The sequence below is a fragment of the Macaca mulatta genome, chromosome 4, assembly GCF_049350105.2.
Source record: "Macaca mulatta isolate MMU2019108-1 chromosome 4, T2T-MMU8v2.0, whole genome shotgun sequence".
Lineage (NCBI taxonomy): Eukaryota > Metazoa > Chordata > Mammalia > Primates > Cercopithecidae > Macaca > Macaca mulatta.
This window is the reverse complement of record NC_133409.1, coordinates 96,007,697-96,027,234: the sequence shown is the minus strand read 5'-3', so window position 1 is coordinate 96,027,234 and position 19,538 is coordinate 96,007,697. Positions and strand designations below refer to the sequence as shown.

At 43.8% G+C, this 19,538-nt stretch overlaps 1 protein-coding gene across 14 annotated transcripts in view; it reads right to left on the bottom strand.

Moving 5' to 3' along the window:
- Positions 1–19,538, bottom strand: part of BACH2 (BTB domain and CNC homolog 2) — a 367,290-nt gene that overhangs the window by 21,085 nt on the left and 326,667 nt on the right. For all 14 annotated transcript variants that reach the window (XM_015136935.3, XM_077999657.1, XM_077999656.1 and 11 more), the window contains one exon: positions 2,231–3,823. In XM_015136935.3, the coding sequence (XP_014992421.3) occupies positions 2,231–3,823 (1,593 nt within the window). The remainder of the gene's footprint in view (positions 1–2,230; positions 3,824–19,538) is intronic.

The window sequence follows — 19,538 nt, the reverse complement described above, 5'->3', positions numbered from 1 at the left end:
CTTGCTGTGGTCTCGAGTTCCAAGAAATGACTCTATGCTCTCTTTTGGGATATTGGTGGCGGGGCGAGGGGGTGGGAGCGCAAAAGAAGATGTCTCTGAAACTGACAGTTCTTCGAACAAATGCAAATGTCATAAAAACACAAGCTTCCCTTGAGCTTAATGGCCAGTTTTTTTTTTTTTTTTTTTTGGAGACAAGGTCTCACTCTGTCACCCAGGCTGGAGTGCAGTGGCAATCTCAGCTCACTGCAACCTTCTCCTGGGCTCAAGAGATCCTCCCACCTCAGCCCCACAAGTAGCTGGGACTACTGGCATGAGCCACGACACCTGGCTTTTTTTTTTATACTTTTGGTAGAGATGTGGTTTCACCATGTTGCCTAGGCTGGTCTTGAACTCCTGAACTCAAGTGATCCACCCACCTCAGCCTCCCAAAATGCTAGGATCACAGGCCTGAGCCACCACGCCTGGCCCCAGGCTCCTCTTAAAGGAGAGACAAAAAACAGACTGCAGGCCTTTGTCCTCTTCTCCCTCCAGCAGTCCTTGGTAGGAAGCCATGATGCAGATGAGCTGGACGCAGTGGCTAGCCTTCCACACCAGGCATGCTCATTCATGGTTTCAGAACAAAAGGAAAACCTCACTAAAGAGGTCAGAGGGAAAGAATGAGTAAGGAGAGAGAAAACATAAGCCTTCACTATTTTCAGGAAAGCTCAATCTTCCCAATGTTAGGGACACAGATGTGAGCCTGGCTTGGGGCACGAGGCACAACCCGCCACCCCAAACCTAAGGAGAGACGGTATATTCGCACGGGAATAGCTCCCATTCAAATTTCCTTTCTAATTTATTTTAAACTAAATCCTTTCAGTGTTTCTCTTTCTCCATGTCTGCTAGGCAGTGAAGAGAGGGGAAGAAACCAGGCTAGCGAGCAAAGAAGGAAGTGACCACAGGGCATTTTTTGCAGTTGGCATAGAGCCTTTGGCATCTACTTTCAAAACATGCCCAAACTAAAAACCTCATGTGCTTCTCGCCAATCTTGCAGAGGCTGAATAAACTGCACGTGGCTCTGTGAAAAGCCACCTCATCCCATGTGGCATTTCTGCTGTCTGGTTGGGTTAACATCTCTGCCTTACAGAGGCTGGTAACATCCAGAGAGCAGACGGGTACCAAGGTTACTGGCCTCAGGAGGACCACTTTTCATTTCTTCCTGTGTTTTTGGGATACACAGCTCTGAGAAGGGACTTGTCACTGGGTTTGTTCATTACCGTTCCTGAGGGGCGTCTGAGACACAGGTAGCAGTCTCAAGCTGGTACCTTGTCAATCAGCAAGACAGTGCCATGAACGCCAGTCACGACACAGACTCTCTCAGGTCTTCCTAGGGAATGTTCATGTTATTGGGAGGTGGGTCCTCTGGGGGAGGCCTCTTCTTTCCTCTCCTTAGTCTTGTGAGTCTTGCTCATGATGTGGCTGCTGTTGCCCCTGTTCCCCTCTCCCAGCAATGGTAAGACACACATGGGGCCTCTGGACATTCTTCCTAGCAAGTACATTGCTTTCAGGGTGGATGAAACTGCTACTGTACCCCACTACTTCTCAAAATGTCTTCCTAGCGTTTGAGGGAGCTTGGGAAATGATCCATTATACATTATGTGTGGCCGACTAGGGTGCTTCTGTGATGACCCCAGGACTGGGATAAACAGTGAGCCTTCCATCACCTTCACTGTGATGGACATGGGATGGCCCTGGGGTCTTCTGTTGACAAGGAAAATCTAAAAGGTGCTGGGAAAGTGTTGATCTATTTGGTTTCAATCAATCAATCTGGAAAGAGATGCTATATCTTCCTTTGTGCTGAAGGGGTGAAGGGCAAGGATGAGGGTGATGAACATGGCATCCTTCCAAAGCAGATGTAGGAGGGGGAAGAGAAGGAGAAGAAAGAGGGGGGTGTGCAGTGCCTCAGTGCACTTCATGCATTAGACTTCAGTATTTTTTTACTCAGCAGCTTGCCTCTGCTTGTTGAGTATTGAGATCCAGATCAAATATTAAGTGCTTTTCTAGGACGGAAGTGGTTAATGTGGAATCACCTTCAGCACCCTGCCTCTGTGGATGGGGAAGGCAGTCTCTCTACTGCCATCTTTAATCTCAGCATGTAAGAACAATCTGGGAGTGGTGGGGGGGCAGGGAATAGTCCAGATAAAGGGCCTAGAGAGTGGGTTACATGCTTGAATTTATGTGGGTTCCCTACCTCCTGGCCCCTGTCCTGCACAGGACACGACTCACTGTCTGCTTCCGAGAACGATCCGGATTCGTCACTGGAGTTGGTTCCGTAAGACTGCTCACATTTAATCTGGGGCCGCACTTGGTTGTACATTCCGTCTCCCATCAGGCCTGGTTCCTGATGTTCTGTGGCAAGGAATCTGGCTCCCTGCGAACAGGGCGAGGAGGAGAACTCACAGAGAGGGAGGCTGCAGGGCGAGCCCCCGCTCCCGTCCTCCGCATAGGAATAGGAGGAGCAGGAGCTGGAAGTCCTGGTCCTGGTCTCCAAGGGGGGTGAGCGAGGGCAGACTTTGATTGGCACCGGGCAGCTGGTGTTGGGCCGCATCCTTCCTGGCAAGTGGTCGGCCATCAGCCCACCGTGGGAGTAGGCCTGTGAGCTGGGGAGGGACTGGCCAGCTCCCACCCACAGACCCTTTGGCACCGGCTCAGAGAGGTCTTTGTCCAAACTGCTCACCCCAGAATAAGAATGCACCGAGGTGCTCACTTGGTCACAAGCGCTGGAGGAGAAGATCACGCTCCTCCGGTCCAGCTCTCCCTCCTGTTTACAGAGAGCCTCCAACCCAGGCCCCCTGAGGGGCGACCCCATGGTGAAGTTGGACACCTCCTTCTGGCCCACATGGGGCTGTCCATAATTCCCTGTGAAAGGGGTGTAGTCAGTTTTAAGGTCACCCTGAGTGATCCCCTTGTCAAAAGGGCACGCTGGACTCCTGGCAAAGTGCTGCTGAGATGTACTGGGCAGGCCAGACAGCTCCACACTTTTCGTTATGCTGAACAGAGACCTTAAGCAGGAGGGCGAGGCCACGCTCCTGGATCTCTCCAGGCAGGCGGCCCCAGCTGGGGCCGTGGGGGTAGGGGCAGGGCTGGGCTGTTTCCGGTCCATCTCGACATCCCCCGCTCTGTCCTTGGCGTCAGGCTCATCTCCAGACAGGCAGAGTGTGATGCTCTCTTCCTCATTCTCTTCACTGGGCGGCTCACTTTTAATCTGCCCCCTGGCAAGCCCTGGCTTGAGGCTGTTGCTAGAGTTTTCTTCCCGGAATGTGCTTGCAAAACCTGAGGTACTGTGTGATGATGCATTATAGACATTCTTGGTACATGCAAGCTGGTATTTCTTGTATCTGGGGTACTGCGTTAACGCGTCCTTTTCTGAGCTCTCCTTGGTGTCCGTGGGCACGTCGGGCTCGGGCAGCAGGGCTTCTTCCTTCTCTGCTACAGGGATGGCGGCGGCCTCAAAGCTGATGGGCTCTGGAAGCATCTGGTCCCTGGGGCAAGCCATCTTGGCCGTCTCTGAATCCATCGTCTCCTCCTCTTCATCCTCCTCCTCTCCTGCAGAGTTCTCACAGTCCTCGTGCGGGCGCTGGCATGCAGCATCCTTCCGGCACACAAACAGGCCATCCTCACTGTTCAGGAGCTGGGTCTGCAGGAAACTGAAGCAGGAGTCCTCCAGGTTGTGCATGCGCAGGAACTCAGCACAGCGGATGACCTCGCGGATGTTTTCTCTGCTGAGTAACAGCTTGGCAGTGTAGGCAAACTGTAACAGCGGCCCAAAGCCCCTGGCCGTGACCTGCAAAACAAACAGGAAAATCGCCAACATTACCATCAGCACCGCTATTGTCCCGAATCCCTCAACTGAAGCAAGATAACCAGACAGTGCTAATGTCCCAGAATAAAGACTGCAAAGGGGCAGTTAATCTTGTAGTACTGGGTCAGCGATGATTCTGCTTCCAATAATTAGTGCCTGTCTCGTGCATGCCACTGCTGTACTCCATCACGGCACAGGCAGAATTGAAAATCACCAGGGTCAAGTGGCTAAACAAGATGACAACGGGTTCAGTGTTTACACTAATGAAATATCCTGGCAAAAATGCATGGTGACAATGGGGAGCCTATTAATTTCCCTCCCAATCGGTCCTGTTGAGAGCCATTCTACACGAGGGGGGAGTGTTGTGACAGTTCTTGCAGCTTAGCTTGCTGGAGCCCAAGAGAGCCTTAACGTTTTCTTGTCAACCACAAAAATGACAAGGTGGCCCTGCAAAAAACTAAGTCCAGGGAGTTGCAAAAATAGGTTTTCCTCACTTACAATGTTAAAAGAGACATTAAAACAACTCTGTTTTGCTCATCCATCACAGTTTCTACTTGAGACTTTCGGTCATGATGTCCTACCTGATCTTATAATGATGATGATCTCATTATCTCACCAGAGATGACAACAATCAAAAGCGGTGTGCTCAAGACGAAATCAACCCCTGGCCCATAATGAACAGGGGTTGCAGAGCTAAACAAACCGGCTGTCATTTAAATGGTTGAAGCTGCTGAGTGGCACAGGGTATGGGCTATTCCTTCCCTAATTATTGGCAGCAGCTTTGCCATGCAGCTGTCTTTTTTTCCTGGTAAATCTTCAGGGGCTAAGCCTACTGTCATTTGCTGCTTATCCATTATATTTTACATAGATTGAAAGTGTGCTATTTATGCACAGCTTGCATATGCACACAAACACATGTGCGCGCGCACGCATGCCTGCTCACACACAATGACTTAGACAATTAAGAATATGTTGCCTGAGGCCAATTGTTTTTTCAGATGGAAATGGATTAAACTTGCTGCTGTTCATCAGGGTAGGCTTCCTTACCCTGCACATAAAACCACACATCCTCTAGGTTCTTGCAAGCACCGCTGACCCCACAGGAAGGTGAGGCATGTCTACAAATCCTGTACAAATCAAATGAAAGCAGCAATCATGGGGTCCTTGCTAGAAGCTATGGTAGCAGTGATACAAAATTTTAGCTGGGGGAGTGAGTGCACTGCAAGGTGAACTGGTAAGCTTTGTAGCTGACTTCTGCATGTATTAAACTCACTGTAGCATACAGAGCCCAAATTCTTGCAAGTACCTGTAATTGATGTTCAAGATTCAACCTGGACATTCACTCCTTTGGGAGTGCTCTCCAGTCCTCTTAGAGAGAATGAATGACATTGTTCTCTCAGCTCTCATAGCCAGGTGAGGAAATGTGCTGGATTCTCCAGGGCAGCAATGACTTCATATCACTGCATTCTTTCCAGTAAGGGAAATTTCTTAGACATGTAACTGAACGGGATTTTAATTGTTAATCTTTTTAAAGTACTTAAGTAAGATTCCATCTTAAATTTTTTTTTTTCCTGTCAGATGACGAGTCCAGAGATATTCGGTTAAAAAAACAAAACAAAAAGCCATGACTGCTAGACCCACATTATAAATTCTATGTGGGCAATCACTGCCATCTCCCTTTTATTATACCTAATTGTGTCTGTTTCTACCATAAGAGAGCAAGCTCCTTCAGATCAGGAATGGTTTTGTCTGTCTTTGTAACCTTGCGTCTAATCTAACCTGGGGTCTCTAACATGGTAAATACTTGTTAAAAGCTTGTATGTTACCGAATATGTCGTAAGTTGAACTGTGTGCTAACATACTACTACTGTGTACACAAGGTAACAACACAGTGTGTTTAGAGGGTGCTGTCTCAAGTTACTTTTGGAACAAGGCATCATGTAAATCAACTAACCAAACTGATCAACTGATCAAAGGCAGGCAGGCAACTGTCTTTGTTTGCCCCGTGTCACAGTACCAGTATTAAAAAGGAGCTCATCTGACTGACATTTTGTATCCTGCTAAGGTGACATGGTAATAGGTTCAGCAAATGTAGTACTGACAATACATCTGTTTTATGTCCTTCCAGGAATCTTTAAAAGAAAGTAAAAAAGCAAGGAAATGTGTATTTATAGGTAACTGAAGAAGGTGACAAGAATGTCACATGACCTATTCCTTTACTGCCACATGGCTCCACCACAAAGAAAGAAATGGTAAAATCAATGCAGAGTTGACCCCTGCCCTCATAATGATTCTGTGCTCCTCTGTAATGTGCCAGTTGCCGAACGGGTGGTTAAGACACTTCTTGAGTTTTGGCAAAGGTGCTCACTATATGGGAAATGTAGGAAATTACTTCCAATGATATTTACACTGTTCACACAGTTTTTCTCATACTCCCATCCTTATCACCATTTTTTTTTGATGCTGTAGGTCTACGTAAGCCTTACCACTATCCTCCACTGTAGCCTCTTGTAAAGAAAATTTCTAAAGAAGCAAGGGACATCCATGGGGATCTGTAGATCAGGAAGCAGTACTGGGAGTCACCCTCTGCCACACAGCTGGCTGCAAGGAGCTGGAGAAAGCATCTCCGCTTAGAGAAGAGCTGATGCTTAAATGTATGAATTGGACTAAGGATGCAAATGTGCAAAGTCTCCACATCACAAATCAATGGCACTCCTTAGATCACTGAGGCTTAGGAGACATGCTGAGCTTGAAATGATCGTCATATCATCATGAAAGAGTCACAGATAAAAAACCTTTTTTTTTGAGATAGAGTCTCACTCTGTCACCCAGGCTGGTGTGCAGTGGTGTGATCTCGGTTCACTGCAAGCTCCGCCTCCCGGGTTCACGCCATTCTCCTGCCTCAGCCTCCCTAGTAGCTGGGACTACAGGCGCCCGCCACCACACCTGACTAATTTTTTTGTATTTTTAGTAGAAACGGGGTTTCACCATGTTAGCCAGGATGGTCTCAATCTCCTGACCTCGTGATCTGCCTGCCTTGGCCTCCCAAAGTGCTGGGATTACAGGCATGAGCCACCGTGCTTGGCCAAAAAACCTGGTTTGTAAATTGTCACTTAAGCCCAAGGGCAGAGGAAATGGTGTCCTCACCATGAAAGTTCAAGAGCTCATAACTAGCTCATCTCCCATACTGGTTTCAGTCCTGCTTTGCTATATTTAAGTCTGCAAGATTTTGCTCAGCTTCTGTGTGTTAGGCTTTGTTTGGTGAGCCAGAATGACCATTTACCAAGTATCTCCTAGTGCCCAGCACTGTGCTCTTGTAACGCCTTGCAAGGCAGGCATGACTGCCCCTATTCTGTAGCTAAGGAAACTGTGAAGCAGGGAGGTGAAGGAGTTTATCCATGGTCATAGAGCTAGTCAATGGAGAGCCAGGATTCCAAACCAAGTCGGGTCTGTTTCTTCTTCTGTGCTCAGTGGTGTGAGGGAAGGGTATGTGCAGGACTCAGGCCTGTGCTCAAGAGACCTACAATTTAGCTTTGTAGAAGAGGTACAAATGATGAAAAGTTAACTAAGTAACAATGTAAGTCAACAATGGAAAAGCCATTGCAAGATTAGATGAGTAGTTGTCAACTGAGAAATCCAGACAAGTTCAGGATAGGAGACTACTGAGGCTGAGGGGACTAGTGAGGGGGCCCCTTGAACACTTTTATCAGGACACCCTGAGTGTCTGCTCTAGGTCAAGGGTTGCTTTGATACGATGGCTACTTTCTGAACTGTCACAAGGGTCCCTCCCAGGAACCCATCTCTGGTCTACTTTAGGCAGTGGTAATTGCTCCAGATACACACAACAGAAAGCAAGTGCCCATCGCACCTGTCAGCAAGTGTTACAACAGGCAGAGGCTTTCTAAACACTGGCTTAGCCTCCATCTGGAGAAGCTGGCACTGTCTACCCATTTTTAGGAACCATTTAAATTCATTTATTATACTCAGAAGGCAAATATTCAGGTACCAGTGAAAAGCTGTATGTTCATGAAACTGTGACCACAAGTGTGCACTGTTACTTTTTGTTCTTAACAAACAAGGCTCTAATAATGGGAAAAAATAAGAGGGGGTGGGAGGTGGAGAATTACACACAAAACTAAACTCATAAAATGGTATTTTACAAAGTAATAGTCATAAAGTTACAATGGAATGAAGTGGCTAGAAATAGAAGAACAGTTCCAATTCACTGATGTTAATGGAGGTGCAACCCTCTGCTCTAAGCAGACCCCCCTAGGCTAAAATCCACTGGTCAGCAGTGGCCTCAAGGTATGAGAAACAAATGCAAAATACAGTATTAGGGACAACTTGGGATAACAGTCTTGCATTTTGAATGAAAATATTGTGAATGCCTCATTTCAAAGAATAATTTTTCATCGCATTTAAATATGTAACTACCTGGTCTCATAATGTGCAATACTCATTCTGATACAGATGAGATGGGATCACACAATGGGGCCAGAATACAGTTGCTATGTGGGGCCGAGACCTGGGAGAGGGCAGAAAGTTAACCCTCCAACCTCCCATCAACTGCTTCCTGGGAGGCAATGACCTCAGCTAGCAGTTGGCACATATGAGTTGGTTCAACCCTGAAAGAAATAAGGCCAGGCTACCGTGTCTGATGGTGCAAGTCAACATGATGACAATGTGTTGAAATTTGATCCACTGTAACTATGACCCTTAACCCTTTATTCCATTGGGTTCTAACATATCATCTCTATGCTGAAAGGAAGATGGGCTGATGAAAACTCAACTGGTAGAGAAAGTCTGGGCACTGTTTGCAGAGCTGGGGAGCTCAGTGTTTCATGAGACATCCATTTTGCTGCAGGACAGAGTTTACGGTAGGATACTTACAACAGTTCCATCTCTGGACTATGACAGGAATGAGGCAGTCAGCCTTCAGGCATTTATTGAAAATAGGGTTTGAGAATTTTTGAGACTTGGAATATCATTCTCTGCATAAGCTACATGATTAAGGTGTCTCCAGTTGGTTTTGGCAGTATATACACATGGCTGTAGCATTGAGCCCATCTGCAGAAGGCTGATCAGATGAATCCGGAGGACAGGTGACTGCTCCCTGGGAGAGGGCTGGCACGCTTCTCAAGGTCCCTTAATCACAACTTCACAAAAAAGGGAAACTTACACCTTCAGCAACACCATGTACACTTTCCTGATGAAGCTGAATCTCTTACACTCTGCAGGAACCAGGAAGATAAAGGTAATGAACCCATGCCCAAGGGCTTTTTAAAACCACTGACAACTGCTCTGGGTTGTATTTGCACAGCAAGGCACTTGTCAAATGACGAAAGCAATGCGGTGACAACTAACTCTCCCTTCCCACTCTCTTACTGCACTGTATCCCACTCTGCAGGATGAAAACTGGCTTGGTGATCAGGCATCACTCCTCATCTTAATTTTCTATAATTCATATCCACATTATCACATTCTTCTTCCCAAAGCAGCATGTTAGATATTTAGAAAGTATTAGTTAAATTAATTAACCTTACTATTTCAACAAAGCTTCTGGTTATTTTACTATTTTTATTTTATTTATTTTTAGAGACAGGGTCTCCCTATGTTGCCCAGGCTTGTCTCAAACTCCTGGGCTCAAAGGATCCTCCTGCCTCAGCCTCTCAAAGTGCCAGGATTACAGGCGTGAGCCACCACATCTGGCCTTGTATTAATTCTATTTATTTACTTATTTATTTACTGACAGGGTCTCACACTGGTTGTCCAGGCTGGAATGCAGTGGCATGATCTTGGCTTACTGCAGCCTCAACCTTTGGGGCTCAGGTGATTCTCCCAACTCAGCCTCCCGACTAGCTGGGACTGTTGGCATGTACCACTATGCCCGGCTAATTTTTGTATTTTTAGTAGAGACACCATGTTGCCCAGGTGGTCTCAAACTCCTGGACTCAAGCAATCCATCTATCTTGACCTCCCAAAGTATTGGGATTACAGGTGTTAGCCATTGTGTCTAGGCAATTTTATTATGAATTTTAGATAGAATTTATCTTGTTTTCTATTCCTAAGGTAATAATATAAAAACTAAATCAACATTGAAATTAATTTATACATATTTCATATGGTGGTTCTTTTAGCTAAAGAAAATCATTATTTGTCTTAGTGAATATGTCTTAAAACATAAACGGAGTGTCTTTTCTCTCCTGTGCAGGTTTGAACTTGGATCTGCAGCCACAATGTAAAAATCCTTCTCCTATTTGTTTTACTCCTGAGACTCTATCTGATCATTCAGTCACTTATAATTCTTTGTTTACTAATTTCTTCTTCTTATTCTTCTTCTTTTTTTTTTTTTTAGAGATGAGGTCTCACTATGTTGTCCAGGCTGGCCTTGAACTCCTGGGCTCAAGCCATTTTCCTGCCTCGGCCTCTCAAAGTGCTGGGATTACAGGCATGAGCCACTCTGTCCAGCCATACTCATTTCTTCATTCTCCAACGATGCTGTAGGCACTCACTGTGTACTATGCAAGGTCTGGGGACTCCACTTTCTTGGATTCAAGTCTCAGCTCTGCTATCTACCAGTTGTGTCACTTGGGCTGGTTACTTAACCTTTCTATGCTTTAGTTTCTACAAGTGTAAGACAGGGATACTGACAGTGTCTGCCTTGTAGTAAAACCTTTGGAACAGGATCTGGCATTAAGTAACAACCAGTATTATTGCTGTTGCTACAAATATGAATAAAACACCACCTTTTTCTCCAAGGAGCTAACAAGGTGACTGGGGAGACAGATGTTCAATATAAATGTTTACAGTGTCACCTGAGTACATAACAGAGGTATTTGCAGGGTGTTGGGGGGACAGGGCTAGAGCAGTAACTGCTAAGGGAGTTAGTGTAAGGCTGCTTAGAGGAGGTAACACTTGCCAAGTGCTGAGTGGGAGTTCTTCAGAATAAGTAAAAGAAAGGCATGTCTCACTCCCTCATCATCTTCCAGCTTTTCCTCAAATGCATTTTCTCACTGAGACCTTTCCTGGTCCTCTATTCACAATTGCCCTCCCCTAACACAAAACCAGAACTGGCTAGATGGATTGCAGGGCCTAGTGCAAAATGAAAATGTTAGCCTCTTGTTCAGAGATTAAGAATTTCAAGAGTGACAAGAGAACATTAAATAAAGTGCAGGACCCCTCTGAGCATGGGGCCCTGTGCAATTAGTTGCACAGCTTTTATGCTCATGAAGCTGACCCTGTCAATAACACACACATGCACAAGTACACGCACATGCGCGTGCACACACACACACGTTACCTATCCCCTGCAGTTGAAACGGACTCCCTGATTTGAGGAGGGATCCCAGGGTAGAGGTCAAACAGTGGAATGCCATTTGACTTCAACTTTGGGCTGAAAAACACCGTCAGCCCACCAAGGTACTTTTTGGTTAGTAAAAAAAGGAAAATCATGTAGGCTCAGTGTGCAAAGGCCTGACTCGAATCCCCATGATAGAGTCATGACTTGAATCAGTTAACAGACTGAGACTCCCTGCAATTCTTCTCAGGAATTCTTGAGGACAGACCCTACCATAACCCACATTTTTGCTATGATTTCTCCTGTCACAGGGTTTTCAGAAATGTACATGTAGTTTTTCCTAAATCATGACTCAATACAAACTTTTTTAATTAAAAAAAATCTAAAAAAAAATTATTCAGAAACTGTTGAGGCCAGAAGCAACACTATTACCACTCTCTCCGTGTATATTTCTGTAACACTGCTTTAATACAGCTAAACTACCTTAATACAACATAACTGGAAAATTGAAATAGTCCTTACCACCTACTAATTTTGACTTCTATTATTTGACTGAATTTTAGTTTGATGTTATAAACTCATATGTTGGTTATTTACTATTGTCTCTCGGACTCACATCCACTCTTCTCCTATTTCCCTCTTGCTGAGGCTGGGAGTTCATAAACTCCATTTCCTAGGTTCTTTTGCTGGCTGACTTATTATCGGACCTGCCAACAGGTGCACAGGCAGGGGACCTTAGAAGGTGGGAGGCATGAAGATGCTGTGGCTCCTTCTGTCTCTTGTTCTGTTTATCTTTCCTTCCTTGGTGGTGTGTTCTGGAAGTGGCTGCATTCCTGACTCTGTGGTGGAGTGTCTGGAAGGGGCTGTCTGCCCCACAGCTGCAGCTCCTGAGGCACCAGCCCTCCATCAGGCTCACAGGTCCCTTTCATCCCCTCCAGCCCTAGGAGTGGTAGATACTTTCTGTGGTCATTCATCATTAGCTCTCCTTCCCTTTTCTGTTCTTCCAGTTTTCTAACACCTGTGTAACCAATTTCCTGTTTTATAGCCCCTCTATTTGAAACACCTGGCATGGTTTCTGGTTCCCTGACTTAATAATCCATTTTACAGACAATGAGGCCAAGGCCCAGAAAGGTGGAGGAATTTACCCAAAGTCACAGGGCTGCCTGGCCAGGGCTTAACTCAAGTCTTCCGACCGCAGAGTTCAACTCTCACGCTCCCTTTCTACCTGTTGCTGTTTCTCTGAAGTGAACCAGGAAAGAAATGCTATTTCATATGGAAACATGTTATTGTAAATTTTATTACTCCAAAATATTCCGTTTTATATAGCTCTATCCAAAGAAGTCTGGCCAACTGGATGCAGCACATCTTTCCGTATGTAAAAGGTGAATCTCACAATTGGTTCTATTTTTCTAGTGTCTGGATTCCTCCTGAAGAATGAAGATAACTGCTGTGTCGCTTTCCTGCTCAATGAAACTCTGCAAATCCTAGGAAGCCCTTTTACCGCATGGGGATTTGGTAAATTATCAGGCTCAGCTAAGTATCAGTCCTTAGAATCTAGAAGACAAAGCAGAAATGCCCTTCTGGCAGCGTGCCACATGGCACCAGAGCTTCGTTCCAGAGTGGAACGGCAGTCGGACGAAGCTGATGTCGAGGGGGAGCGTTACGTGTCCCCTATCCGTGACAGTCGGCTCAGAATGATCATGGGGCTATATAATGGCTGAAACTGCCCCTTAGATATTTCTTTGGTTGTTGCAGAGATCAGAGAAGAAGGTTGAGAGAACAGAAGGTTCCAAAAGCAAACATTCTATATTGTCTTTCCTGAGAACTGGTGATACCTCGGGTATGTGGAACCTTCGTTCCAACTGGGTGGTTTTGCCCATCTCATCTCACCTCCTTCATATGTGGCACTTGTAATTTTCCCATTCAGGTACAGATAGTTATATTTCCTAGGTTAGTGACAGGCAAAAGTCATATATGATACAGATACAGGGAACTATATTCATATTTACTCTAAAAGCATACGGTGAAAACAGAAAGTCTCCCTTCTGAAAGATTACAAAATGAAGTTCACAGAATAATTTTTAAAAATCTAATTTCAATATAAGTGTAGGTCTTAAAATAGATATGAAATAGTAGTAACTTTTCACGTTTTTCAGTATAAAATAAAAGTGAAAAGCATCCCACTCACTGGTAATGAAGTAGTAAAACCTGCATCAAGGTTTATGGTTTCATTTGAAAAACTGCCTCCAAAAGAAGATTATTTTTAAAAAAAAGATTTAGAAAAAATTACCTAATTTCCATTTTAAACTACCCTCTCCCCATTCCAGAAACCAGTGATTTTCCTAGGCCAGAATTTTCTTGAGTCAAGGTCTGGTTTCACCCTCTCAACCCCTCTAGTCATTTCAGACCAACTATGAACCACTTGATCTTCAACCAGAAAATACAAAACATTTTTGAAGGCTTCCAGTGATGAGAAGTTTGGCCCCTCATTAGCACCTTCTAATGGTTCTTCATGTTAAGTTTCAGGAATGGAAGTTTTGGCTTAGTCAGTTATGAGTTCTTATACCTTCCTTGTTACTCTCCTCTGAACCACATTGCCTGTGACTACACCCCTGGCAGATACCTAGATTGAATAAATGCTCCAATCATTGGTACAAAGGACAAACTATCACCTCTCTCTATATTCTATTTTCTAGAAATGCTCAGATTTCACTGTCACTTATTATTTACAATTAACATCTCTGAGCTTATTTCCTCCCAGTATCTGCTACTGATAAGCCATGTGTCCATCTTAACCTTGCAAAATCAAATTTTTGACCCAAGAGTGTATACTTGTCTAGATATTCAGAAATCATTCCTATTACTGCTATTCAGTCAAATTTTTAAAGACCCACTTTCTTGTCTTTGTTTTGAAAATTACGATGAAATTTCTGATCTCTAGTCTTTTGATGCTTTCCTTGGCTCCACAGTCCCTGAAATATTTTGACCATAACAAGTTGTATCATAATTATATCTACTATTCCTCTTTGGTGGTTTTACTTCATCCAGTCTGGGAGCTTAGCATTTTCTTTTTGTTCATCTACCTAGGGTTTCCATTCCCTTTTCCAAGTTTTTTCTCACTTTTCAGTCTTATGGTCATTGATTCAGTCATTCTCCTTGACGCACAATACAAAATTAACTCTGGGCTCTTTGCCGTCCTCAGTACTACACAGTCAGCCCCAACGAGCAGCTGTTGGTTTCCTCATCTTTACACTCCAAAGAGAACCACAAATTCATTTTTGTTTTCTGTGGTCCTCTTTGAAAGGTCTCCACTCATTTTGGGCTTCAGTTTTCTTGAACCCCTTATTTGTGGTTCCATACATGTTCCCATAGTTGTTCGTGTTTTTCCAGTGTTTAAAATAAAACTCTGAATGAAACAGAACTGCTGGCACAATTTACCCTTTTTCGAGAAAAGGGTCCTCATGTGAACTTTGTTTTGGGCATTCCTAGCCCTCCTGAATCATCTTTCCCCACATACTCATTATTTCTACCTGTTTCTTATTAACATAAAAACCTGTTTAAAAATGTCTTGAACCCAAAATTATAAAACTCTAGAAGAAAACACGAGGGAAAAGCTTCATGACATTGGACTTGGTAATAATTTCTTGGATATGTCACCAAAAGCACAAGAAACAAAAGCAAAAATGAACAAATGGGACTATATCAAACTTAAAATCTGACTCTATCAAAGGACACAATCAAAGTAAAAAGGCAACTCATGGAATGAGAGGGAATATTTGTAAATCATATACCTAATAAAGAGTTGATATATAAAGAACCCCTATGTAAAGGACTCTCATTGAAAGAACTCCTACAACTCCCAACAGCCAAATATAAAATAACCCAACTAAAAAGTGGGCAAAGGACTTGAATAGACGTTTCTCCAAAGACATACAAATAGCCAATAAATATATGAAAAGATGCTCAATGTCACTAATTGTCAGAGAAATAAAAACTACAACTACAATGAGATCTCACCTTACACCCACTGGGATGACTACTACCAAAAAAACAGAGTAACAAGTGTCAGTGAGGCTGTGGAGAAATTGAAATCCTTATGCACTATTTTTATTTTTTATTTTTCTTGTTTGTTTTTGTTTTTTAAGACAGGGTCTCACTCTGTCACCCAGGCTGGAGTGCAGTGGCACGATCATAGTTCACTGCAGGCTCAACTTCCCAGGCTCAAGTGCTCCTCCCATCTCAGCCTCCCAAGTAGCTGGGACAAGAGGCACATATTGCCATACCTGGTTAATTTTTTATTTTTGTAGAGACAGAGTCTTCCCATGTTGCCCAGGCTGGTTTTGAACTACTGGGCTCAGGTGATCCTCCTGCTTCGTTCTCCCAAAGGGCAGAAATTACAGGTGTCAGTCACTGCATTTGGCCCTTGTGCATTGTTGAAGAGATTGCAAAATAGTGCAACTGCTATGGAAAACAGTATGAAGGTTCCTAAAAAAATTACAAATAGAACTACCATATGATCCAGCAGACCCAGGTCTGGGGATATTTTCAAAAGAATCCAAAGCAGGGTCTTGAAGAGATGTTTGTACACTTACTATTCACAATAGCCAAGAAGTGAAAGCAACCCAAATTTCTGTTAATGAGTGACTGGATCAACAAAATGTGGCAGACACATATAATGGACTCTCAGCCTTAAAAGGAAGAAAATCCTGTCACGTGTTCTAACATGGATGAACCTTGAGGACATTATGCTAAGTGAATTAAGCTAATCATAAAAAGAAACTTCTGTGTGATTCCACTTACATGAGGCATTGAAAAATAGTCACATTCATAGAAACAGAAAGTAGAATGGCGTTTATCAGGGGCTAGGGGGAAGAAAAAGAGGGGGAGTTGTTTAATGAGTACAGAGTTTTAGATTTTCCAAGATGAAACAGTTTTGGAGATCTGTTTCACAACAATGTGAATACTTAGGAGTACTGAACTTATTTAACACTACTGAACTGTACACATAAAAAGTATGGTAAATTTTATGTGTTTTTAAAATAACAATACAAAGGGTCTTGAAATATTTTGGACTGTACAAAATCTTGACTATCATGTTTTTTAAGATGATACTGACGCTTCTTCTAAAGATGCTCTCATGTGTACTCTTGTTAATTCCTTTTAGCCAGATTATGACCCAAATAGCAGTTCTACCCTTGCATCTTCTACTTTCTGGAAGGTGGAATTGCCAAGGTGGCAAATCAGTAACCACTCAGGTATTCATCTACTGGCCAAGGAGAATTCTGGTAGCTATTCGACCTAATTTTGTACATGGGAATAGGAACATGGAACCTTTAATTATCCTGACGATAGGACCCATAAACTCCTACAATATCAATTTTGCTCCTCTCTCTTCTAATCTCCCAGTGCTCTTCAGAGGGCCCCTGCCCTATATTTCTAGATTACAGACCTTATTGGATATAATTATTTATTTATTTATTTTTGAGATGGAGTCTCACTCTGTCACCCAGGCTGGAATGTAGTGGCACAATCTCGGCTAACTGCAGCCTCTGCCTCCAGGTTCAAGTGATTCTCGTGTCTCAGCCTCCCAAGTAACTGGGATTACAGCTGTGTGCCATCACACTCGGCTAATTTTTTTGTATTTTTAGTAGAGATGGGGTTTTGCCATGTTGGTCAGGCTAGTCTCGAACTCCTGACCTCAAGTAATCCACCCTCCTGGGCCTTCTAAAGTGCTGGGATTATAGGTATAAGCCACAGTGACTGGCCTCGATAAACTTTTTGCTCTGCTTGTCTTTCCAGTGGTTACATTTTTATTTTGAATATGGAATTCCTTCCCATAGCCATATTTCAATGTGATGTCCTTCTGCTTACCAGGTTACTTGGATTCTCTGAGAAATTCTATCACTGTGGCAATAATCTCCAAGTCCATTTTTACATTACTCCTGCTTCAACCATGAATAGACATGGGAGACTGTAACTTCTTGATTTATACCATGATTTACCAAATATTTTACTTTCCTACCAATATCAAACTTGCTGGGTTCTGACATAATTGGTGTTATGAGTTAAGCAAGATATTCTTCTCTCTTCCTCCCCACTCCATCACTTTCAGTTGAAAGCATGTGCCTTGTGCACCCTAGATTCTCAATAACTATTAGTTGAACTAAACTGCGCTAGCCCCAGTACTGCCCACTTGGGCAAGCAGACAATTTGAATCCCTCTTTCACATGACAATCCATCACATATTTGAAGACATCTGTCATACCTGGTCAGGGAATTTTTTCTTCAAGAACTGAAGTCATATTTTCCATCTGAAATCAGAACTGAAGAACTGACAGATCACACGTCTCTTACGGAAAATATGATTTTCTTCTTGCCTCTGGAAGCAAGTAGCTTGACACACCACTAATCCTCCAAAAGCCTTGAGAACCCAGGCGCTACCGGGGAGGCCCACTGGTCTTTAGCAGGGAAAGCAATCTGACTTTGATACCTGCTGCCATTTGTCCCTTTCATTTGCAAAATAGGAATAAATAGGGACAAGCTAAAGACATGTAGGTAGGTAATATACTTGAAAGGCTTTTGAGAGAAAAGTACTAAAAATTCTGAAGATATATGCATCAGTTTCTCAAGCAGAGCCCTTTCCTTGGCAATAGAAATGGTGTTACTGTGGCTTACAGAAGGAACAAAGCTACAGAGTATGCCTTATCAGCATGGTTGATACAGCAGCAATGATAGTATTTCTACGGTCTTTAGTTTCTTTCATCTAAGTCCTTTACCAACCATCATGTAACAAGCTGAGATATGCTGACTGGGCTACTCAAAGCTGTACAGTAAGTTGGGATAAAAATCATATATGGAAACCAGACTTTTTGCCAAAGGGATGATATACTTCTGATTTCTCCTCCCTTCTTGTGTTTCTGCAATGGGCTCTGCCAATGGAGAACAGTTAATGCTGATGCAATGCAGGCACCATCTGTGCTCTGTGAGGATTTAAACAGCAGCCATTAACACAAAACCCCATATGTGAATTGGACAATGGCTGCCCTGAAGCTACAGGACTCCCAGATAGAACAGACCACTCTGTAGCGCTTAGGGATGCAGAAATCGTTACGATCCAACACCCATGCCCCTGAATTGGAGCATGAAGTCAGGTTTGTCACTCACCCACTCCCCTCCCTGCTTCTTAACTGAGTTTGAATATTTTCTATATGTTATTCCTGTCTGTCAAGGGAGGGAATGAAAAGGGAGCCGACACCATCTATCAGCAAGGCCATGGGTGCCATTTTTACCTGAAGCCACTGGGTTCTTGTCCTGCAGTTTTCCCCAGGGCACCAGGGTTCCAGGCATACAAATGACATCAACAGCGACTGGGAGCAAGCCTTTGCTGGGAAAAGCAGTGCATCCAGGACTTCAGGTTGCTGGCGCATGAAGGCAGGGTCCTATTTATTTTTAATTTTTGTAGAGTTAGGGGTCTCACTCTGTTGCCCAGGCTGGTCATGAACTTCTGGGCTCAAGCAATCCTCCTTCCTTGGCTTTCCAAAGTGCTAGGATTATAGGCCGGTAGGGTCCTATTTTTGACAATGGCAGCAGCAGAGATGCCGAGGCAGGGGAGAAAGAAATTTCTAACAATGACTGGTTGGTTGTGTCCAGTTTCTGTGGGGCTGAAACACACTTTTCACATTAACACAGGGGATTGTGAGAAAAGGAAGTAAGTCACAGGTGCTCCAGAATGGTACCTTGGAGGCTGTTCTGGGCCATCTATTTTGAACATGGCTTGGAACCGTTATGAAAGACCTCATTATTTATAGCTCATAACTGGGAAAACACCTTTTCTCCTAAAAATAAAGATATCCAAACTTCCTGAAAATGAACCTTTGGTTTTTGACAAACACCAAGTCTCAAGAACACCAGGTGTTCTTGTTTTGGGTGAATCAAACTATTTCTGAGTATACCTTTAAGGATGTGAGTTAAAGCACCTAGAGCACCCCGGGTGTTACAGTATTTTGATGGAATTTTAGTCACTGAGGTTGCAAATCAGAAACCTTAATGAAAAACAAGCCCTCCAGTTTCCTTGCACTATTATAGCAAGAAATGTCTGGTTCATGGGAAGGAGGATTCATAGAGCTCATCTACAGTAGTTTAATGGCACCTTCCCAGAGAAGTGTAGCTTTGAAAATCTCAACTAAGCTAGCAGGTGTCTGGATGGCATCACCATTTCTTTCTTTAACAAGCGTGGGAGGCCTGGGCTTAAGAATCTCTAGGTAGAGGCACCATTGTGGTAAAAATATAGAGACTCAAAGCAAAAGGGAAAACTAATACTGCTTTTATATCCCACTTCTGTGTTCATGAACTCTCCTCTCTGATGATGCCATCTCTCCTCTCTCCTGCCCCTCCATGATC